The sequence below is a fragment of the Rana temporaria genome, chromosome 13 (genome assembly GCF_905171775.1).
Source record: "Rana temporaria chromosome 13, aRanTem1.1, whole genome shotgun sequence".
Taxonomy (NCBI): domain Eukaryota; kingdom Metazoa; phylum Chordata; class Amphibia; order Anura; family Ranidae; genus Rana; species Rana temporaria.
The window spans coordinates 4,388,139-4,397,034 of record NC_053501.1 but is presented as its reverse complement, the minus strand read 5'-3'; the positions used below and the strand labels follow the sequence as shown (position 1 = coordinate 4,397,034).

The 8,896-nt window shown below is 56.0% G+C and overlaps 1 protein-coding gene across 2 annotated transcripts in view; it reads left to right on the top strand.

The window, feature by feature from the left end:
* Window positions 1–3,238: 3,238 nt before the first annotated feature.
* The window catches only part of CDC42BPB (CDC42 binding protein kinase beta), a 141,640-nt gene continuing 135,982 nt past the window's right edge, over window positions 3,239–8,896 (top strand). For both annotated transcript variants that reach the window (XM_040332970.1, XM_040332969.1), the window contains exon 1: window positions 3,239–3,523. In XM_040332970.1, the coding sequence (XP_040188904.1) occupies window positions 3,349–3,523 (175 nt within the window). In that variant the 5' untranslated portion in view covers window positions 3,239–3,348. The remainder of the gene's footprint in view (window positions 3,524–8,896) is intronic.

The following is an 8,896-nucleotide window of genomic DNA, read 5'->3' as shown; positions in this document are numbered from 1 at the left end:
GGGGAAATCCTATGTGACAGAATTGCCCATCCATCCCCCGAAGGTGGGCCATATGTAAAAGTTATTGCATCCTGATGGCCATTTGACAGGTTGGAGCCTTTGGTGGGATTCTCTTCTACCCAACACAAGGGGAAAGTACCACCAGTGCAGGGGGGAGGAGATGGGAGTGGATGGGGGCACCACCAGTGCAGAGGGGAGGGGATGGGGGCACCACCAGTGCAGGGGGGGAGGGGAGGGGATGGGGGCACCACCAGTGCAGAGGCAGAGGGGAGGGGATGGGGGCACCACCAGTGCAGAGGCAGAGGGGAGGGGATGGGGGCACCACCAGTGCAGAGGCAGAGGGGAGGGGATGGTGGCACCACCAGTGCAGGGGGGGATGGGGGCACCGCCGGTGCAGAGGCAGAGGAAGAGGGGAGAGGATGGGGGCACCACCAGTGAAGAGGCAGAGGGAGAGGGGAGGGGGATGGAGGCACCACCCGTGCAGAGGGAGAGTGGAGGGGATGGGGGCACCACCAGTGCAGGGGGGAGGGGAAGGGATGGAGGCACCACCAGTGCAGAGGGAGAGGGGAGGGGATGGGGGCACCACCAGTGGAGAGGGGAGGGGATGCGGGCACCACCAGTGCAGAGGGAGATCGGAGGGGATGGGGGCACCACCAGTGCAGAGGGAGAGGGGAAGAGATGGGGGCACCACCAGTGCAGAGGGAGAGGGGAGGGGATGGTGGCACCACCAGTGCAGAGGGAGAGGGGAAGAGATGGGGGCACCACCAGTGCAGAGGGAGAGGGGAAGAGATGGAGGCACCACCAGTGCAGAGGGAGAGGGGAAGAGATGGGGGCACCACCAGTGCAGAGGGGAGGGGATGGGGGCACCACCAGTGCAGAGGCAGAGGGGAGGGGATGGGGGCACCACCAGTGCAGAGGGGAAGAGATGGGGGCACCACTAGTGCAGAGGGAGTGGGAAGGGGATGGGGGCACCACCAGTGCAGAGGGAGAGGGGAAGAGATGGGGGCACCACCAGTGCAGAGGGAGAGGGGAAGAGATGGGGGCACCACCAGTGCAGAGGAAGAGGGGAAGAGATGGGGGCACCACCAGTGCAGAGGCAGAGGGGAGGGGATGGGGGCACCACCAGTGCAGAGGCAGAGGGGAAGAGATGGGGGCACCACCAGTGCAGAGGGAGAGGGGAGGGGATGGGGGCACCACCAGTGCAGAGGCAGAGGGGAAGAGATGGGGGCACCACCAGTGCAGAGGGAGAGGGGAGGGGATGGGGGCACCACCAGTGCAGAGGCAGAGGGGAGGGGATGGGGCACCACCAGTGCAGAGGGAGAGGGGAGGGGATGGGGGCACCACCAGTGCAGAGGCAGAGGGGAGGGGATGGGGGCACCACCAGTGCAGAGGCAGAGGGGAGGGGATGGGGGCACCACCAGTGCAGAGCTTGCTCAGGAATGGCAGCAGACAGGTGTGAGGACATCGGCACACACAGTGAGGAGACGACTTTTGGAGGACGGTTTGGTGTCAAGAAGGTCAGCAAAGAAGCCACTTCTCTCCAGGAAAACATCAGACAGACTGATATTCTACAAAACATACAGGGATTGGACTGCTGAGGACTGGGGGGGGGAAAGTCATTTTCTCTGATGAATCCGCTTTCCGATTGTTTGGGGCATCCGGAAAAAACCTTCTCCGGAGAAGAAAAGTGAGCGCCACCATCAGTCCTGTGTCATGCCACCAGTAGAGCACCCTGAGACCATTCATGTGCTTCTCCCAACCATCCAAGAACAGTTTGGTGACAATGTCTTCTCCAGCATGACGGAACTCCTCGCCATAAGGAAAAAGTGATGACCAAGTGGCTTGGGGAACAAAACATCAACATTTTGGGTCCAAAAAAAACTCCCCAGACCTTAATCCCACTTGTGGTCAATCCTCAAGTGGTGGGTGAACAAAACAAACCCCACAAATTCTGACAAACTCCAAGCATTGATTGTGGAAGAAGGAGGGGGGGGAATATCCTGGCGTCAGTAGGAGTAAACCGTTCCCCTTGAATAATATTAGTGGGAGGAATAGTGTCCCATCATTGTATCAGTGGGAGGAATAGTGCCCCATCATTGCTATCAGTGGGAAGAATAGTGTCCTATCATTGGTATCAGTGGGAGGAATAGTGTCCCATCAATGGTATCAGTGGGAGGAATAGTGTCCCATCATTGGTGTCAGTGGGGGGAATAGTGTCCCATCATTGGTGTCAGTGGGAGGAATAGTGTCCCATCATTGGTGTCAGTGGGAGGAATAGTGCCCCATCATTGGTGTCAGTGGGAGGAATAGTGTCCCATCATTGGTGTCAGTGGGGGGAATAGTGTCCCATCATTGGTGTCAGTGGGAGGAATAGTGCCCCATCATTGGTGTCAGTGGGAGGAATAGTGTCCCGTCATTGGTGTCAGTGGGAGGAATAGTGCCCCATCATTGCTATCAATGGGAGGAATAGTGTCCCATCATTGGTATCAGTGGGAGGAATAGTGTCCCATCATTGGTATCAGTGGTAGTATTTGTACTCCATTGTTAGTGTCAATGGGATAAATAGTGCTCCATCATTGGTGTCAGTGGTAGTATTAATGCCTCATTGTTGGTATCAATTGGAGGAATAGTGTCCCATCATTGGTGTCAGTGGTAGTAATACTGCTCTACTATTGGTGTCAGTGATAGTGCCACATTGTTGGTGTCAGTGGGAGGAATAGTGCCCTATCATTAGTTGCAGACAGTGGGGGGGGAGTAATGCCCCAAGGGCCAGATAGCAGCAAGTAAAGGGCCACATCCGGCCCCCGGGCCGCAGTTTGGAGACCACTGGTATAGTGGATACAATGTATATATAGTATATTGTATACATAGTATATTGGATACATTGTATATATAGTATATTGTATATAAAGTATAATGGATACAATGTATATACAATGTGTATATATAGTATATTGTATACAATGTGTATATAGTATATTTTATACAATGTATATACAATGTATTGGACACAATCAGACGTCGGTGGGTCTCCTGCAGACCCCGTGCCCAAGCAGCACTGTGGGGATGGGGCGGAGCCGCAGCGCTCTCGGAGGAGGCGTGTCCCTCGCCGCACCCCGTAGACTCCCCTCCCTCCCTCCTGCTATTCCCTATGGAGGACGTGCAGTACGGCCGTCGGCCGGAAGGGGGCTCCTCCAGGATCGCGGTGACGTCAGCCGGGACATTCCTTTCCGGTGGGCGGGGCCGCGTCTCCCGGTCGGCAGTGGCGGCCATGTTGGGCAGCGGGAGGTGGAGGCGGTGAGCCCCGGTGTTTCTTCTCGGTGGAGGACTGAGCAGGCGGGAGGCAGCATGTCGGCCAAGGTGCGGCTGAAGCGGCTGGAGCAGCTGTTGCTGGACGGGCCGCAGAGGAACGAGGCGGCGCTGAGTGTGGAGACTCTGCTGGACGTTCTCCTGTCTCTGGTCACCGAGTGCAGCAACCCGGCACTGCGCCGGGACAAGTACGTCACCGAGTTCCTGGACTGGGGTGAGTGCCGTACCGAGAGGTGTCAGGGGTGGCACTGGGCATCCTACACAGTGCCAACTACTCTACTGGGGGGTACCGCACAGGGAGGTGTCAGGGGCGGCATGGGGCATTAGAGAAATCACTGAGGGGGGCATCGGAGAAATCACTGAGGGGGGCATCAGAGAAATCACTGTGGGCATCATACTGGGGGGCATCAGAGAAATCACTGAGGGGGCATCGGAGAAATCACTGTGGGCATCATACTGGGTACTGTACTGGGGGGCATCAGAGAAATCACTGAGGGGGGGCATCAGAGAAATCACTGAGGGGGGGCATCAGAGAAATCACTGAGGGGGGGCATCAGAGAAATCACTGAGGGGGGGCATCAGAGAAATCACTGAGGGGGGCATCAGAGAAATCACTGAGGGGGGGCATCAGAGAAATCACTGAGGGGGGGCATCAGAGAAATCACTGAGGGGGGGCATCAGAGAAATCACTGAGGGGGGGCATCAGAGAAATCACTGAGGGGGGGCATCAGAGAAATCACTGAGGGGGGGCATCAGAGAAATCACTGAGGGGGGGCATCAGAGAAATCACTGAGGGGGCATCAGAGAAATCACTGTGGGCATCATACTGGGTACTGTACTGGGGGGCATCAGAGAAATCACCAGGGGGCATCATATATAGAAAAAGCACTGGGTATTATACTGGGGGGCATCAGAGAAATCACTGAGGGGGGGGCATCAGACAAATCACTGTGGGCATCATACTGGTTACTGTACTGGGGGGCATCAGAGAAATCACTGAGGGGGGCATCGGAGAAATCACTGAGGGGGGGCATCATACTGGGTACTGTACGGGGGGGCATCAGAGAAATCACTGAGGGGGGGCATCGGAGAAATCACTGAGGGGGGGGCATCAGAGAAATCACTGAGGGGGGGGGCATCGGAGAAATCACTGAGGGGGGGCATCATACTGGGTACTGTACTGGGGGGCATCAGAGAAATCACTGTGGGCATCATACTGGGTACTGTACTGGGGGGCATCAGAGAAGTCACTGGGGGGGGCATCAGAGAAGTCACTGGGGGGGGCATCAGAGAAGTCACTGGGGGGGGCATCAGAGAAGTCACTGGGGGGGGCATCAGAGAAGTCACTGGGGGGGGGCATCAGAGAAGTCACTGGGGGGGGCATCAGAGAAGTCACTGGGGGGGGCATCAGAGAAGTCACTGGGGGGGGCATCAGAGAAGTCACTGAGGGCATCATACTGGGTACTGTACTGGGGGGCATCAGAGAAATCACCAGGGGGCATCATATATAGAAAAAGCACTGGGTATTATACTGGGGGCATCATATATAGAAAGCACTGGGTATTATACTGGGGGGCATCAGAGAAATCACTGAGGGGGGCATCAGAGAAATCACTAGGGGGCATCATAATGGGTACTATACTGGGGGCATCAGAGAAATCACTGGGGGGCACCATACATAGAAAGCACTGGGTATTATTGGGGGGGGGGGGGAGGGATTCCAGGTACAGACAAGGTGCTGGACATGGCACTGGGCATTGTAGGGAAGGGGCGCCTGGCACCATACATATCAGGCCCCATGGAGAACATACTGGGAGGGCATGGGGGGCATCATATAGAGAGAGCGCTGGGTGCCCTACTGGGCAGGAATGGGGGGCAGCATATAGAGATGGCACTGGGTGCCATACTGGGAGGGCATGGGGGGTATCATATAGAGATGGCACTGGGTGCCATACTGGGAGGGCATGGGGGGTATCATATAGAGATGGTACTGGGAGGGCATGGGGGGTATCATATAGAGATGGCACTGGGTGCCATACTGGGCAGGCATGGAAGGCATCATATAGAGATGGCACTGGAGGGCTTGAGGGAAATATATAGATGGCACTGGGTGGGCATGGGGGCATCATTTAGAGATAGAACTGGAGGGCATGTGGGCCTCATATCAAGATGGCACTGGCTGTCATACTGGGTGTACATCATATAGAGAAAGCACTAGGTACCATACTGAAAAGGCTTGGGGGGGGGGGCACCATAGAAAGCACTGGGTACCACACCTGGGGGGGTGGTCACAGTATAGACAAGGTGCTGGGGATGGCAATGGGCATAGTGAGAGGGCGCCTGGTACCATACATATCGGGCAAGGTGGAGAACGTACAGAGAGGGTGCCAACTACCATAACACGGAGGCATCTTATCCGTAAGGTGCTATAGAGATATCTGGGTGCAGTGGGCAACATACAGGGATGGCACTTGCTACCATCCAGTTGTGAGATAACTACTATACAGGGAGGACGCTGTATAGAGAGGATGCCAGGCTCTACCCAGGCAGAGAAATGTTATTAAATGGAGAATGTGCCAAGTACTATACAGGTGAAGCACCGTGGGCACCATACAGGTAGGGCAAAGTATTAAGCTGGGGTGCAAAGGAAGGAGGGCACTGTGTATCTCATAGAGAATATCCCAGCAGGGGTGGTGCAGTTTTGGGAGGGTACAATGGGCATCATATAGTGGGAGACATAGTATAGAGGATATACCGGCTACCATGTAAAGAGGGCATTGTGGGCATGATATATAGAAGTTGCCAGGTACATCCTGACAGGGCACAGTTGACATTCTGTAGTGAAGTTTCCAGATACCATTTAGAGAGGGTACAGTAGCTATCCTATAGATGTGCCCGGTATCATACTGAGGGCAAAATGGGCATCCTACAGAGAGGGCATTATATGCAGATGGGCACATTACCCTCCATACAGACACAGCACAGGAGGGCATTATATATATACAGAGGGGATGGTTGGACATTTATACAAGGGGTGTGCAGTGGGCATAGAAGGAAATGATTGGGGGGTATCATTATATGAAGGGCACAGCGGGCGTCGTACAATGAGGTAATAATGAGGACCCTCCCAGAGGAGATGACAAATGTGGCACAGGAAGGAGGAAATGATGCCGGGGTTGCACACATGTAGGACTTCTGAGGACACAATGGGCATCCTATAGACGGGTCACAGGGGGCACGGAGCACACATGTCACATGGGGGGGGAGGGTCTCCTATAGGAAAAAAAGGGTGGACATATAAGGTAGTTTTGGGGGGCATCACACAGGAAATAGGGTATAGGGCACCAGAGGTTCTGGGCGCCATTTGGAAAAGTTGCACAGGGACATTACACCATGCAACTGAGGGACTTGTTGAGGGTGTCGGGCTTGGCACCGCAGGGGGGTAAGGCGTTGTGTGGGTTTGGACGAGGAGGAGAGATGTATGGCTTGGCACCGCGGGCCAATCTGTGGCATTCTGATTACAGCTGGAGAAATAACAATATTGATGATCTGTATTGGACTTGGTTGGGTGTAACTTGTGGTATCGAGTCCCTGGTGTTGCCGATTTGAAGCGTGGTAATGGTGGCACTGGTGGCACGGGTAATGTTGTGTGGTATGAAGGTGACGTGTCCTGGAAATAAAGGACAGACGGATTATCTCCTCAAAAGCCCATCCATGTGTGCGGCTCATTCTCTAAGATATTCCGATCAGACTCCGATCCATGTGGAATTTCAGCCCCCCCCTTGGACCCTCTGTGCCCCCCCCCCCCTTGGACCCTCTGTGCGCGCCCCTTCCCTTGGACCCTCTGTGCGCGCCCCTTCCCTTGGACCCTCTGTGCGCGCCCCTTCCCTTGGACCCTCTGTGCGCGCCCCTTCCCTTGGACCCTCTGTGCGCGCCCCTTCCCTTGGACCCTCTGTGCGCGCCCCTTCCCTTGGACCCTCTGTGCGCGCCCCCTGGACCCTCTGTGGCCTGGACCCTCTGTGCGCGCCCCCCCCCCCCCTTGGACCCTCCGTGCCCCCCCCTGGACCCTCGTATTTGGTTCCTCTGTGCCCCCCCCCCAGACACTCTGTGCTCCCCCCCTGGCCCCTTGTATTTGGACCCTCTGTAGCTGTCTGGACCCCTCCGATCTTCTTCTGGTGTGACCTGTGGGCTCCGTCTCTCCGGTACATCCAGAGTTTATATGAAGAGCTCTGCAGCCCGTTTTCGGTGTCTGGGATGTTTTGCCCCATTGCAGACAGACAAGTGATTTAATCCTTAAAGTGTAAATCCACCTCTGTCCAACTTTCTATCCAGAGATGTCCCAATCCTTGCCAGTCCTATCCGTGACCTGGGGGGGGTCACCTGAGGCCGTGTTTTCCATATCCGAACGTTCCTCTGTAACCTCTCTGCTAACTGTCAGTGTAAAGGGGATCTCCGGTCAGAATAAAGAATGCCCGTACGTTGGCACAGATCAGGTTGTATGTTTGATTCGCAGTGATCTGTGCGATGGTTGGCGCAAACCCCGGCACATTAAAGTGGAACTGAAGACTTGGAACAGGCAGGATAGAGACGGGCAATGTCGCACCTACCTCTTCTGTGGCATGTGAATGGAGCTGGGCATGCATTACCGGCACAGTCTCTGCGTGCCAGGATGAATGGTTACATCACAGTCATTACGTCAGCCTGTCCAATGACTGGCACCCGAGGGGGGGGGGGCAGATGCCCATGAGGGACCCGGACCGATGCAGAGGACGACAGTTTTTAGTGCCCTTATAGTTCCACTTGTAACTGCTTGCCGACCAGCGCACGACGATATACGTTGGCAGAATGGCACGGGCGGGCAGATGGACATGTATAAACGTCCCATTTAAGAAGCGGCATTGGGGACGCACGCCGGCAGCGAGCTCCGTGAGACCGACCGCGGGTCCCGCAGACTCGATACCCGCGATCGTCTCACGGAGAGGAAGAAGGGGGGAAATGCTGATGTAAACGAGCATTTCTTCCTAGTGACAGGACACTGATCACAACTCCCTGTAATCGTAAGCGGTGATCAGTGTCGTGTCACACATAGCCCACCCCCCCCCCCCCCCCCTACAGGTAGAAGCACTCGGAAGCAACGGAGAGGAGGATAGAACTCCTTATACAGATCCTGTGTCTCTCTGTGCAGCCACATCACCCCCCCTTGTTTGTGCCTCCCCTGGTCTCAGCATTCATCAGACTCCAGCCTTCCTCTGGTCCTCCTCCAGACCCTGCAATTTCTGCTCCCCAGCTTCTTACAGCAGCAGCACAAGGTAGGAGAGGTGCACTGTGATGGTAAGGGATGGTCTGGGGGGGGACCCCTTGACTTCTGATGGTCTGGGGGGGGGGGACCCTTGACTTCTGATGGTCTGGGGGGGGGACCCCTTGACTTCTGATGGTCTGGGGGGGGGACCCCTTGACTTCTGATGGTCTGGGGGGGGGGGGGACCCCTTGACTTCTGATGGTCTGGGGGGGGGGGGGGCCCCTTGACTTCTGATGGTCTGGGGGGGGGGGGGACCCTTGACTTCTGATGGTCTGGGGGGGGGGGGGG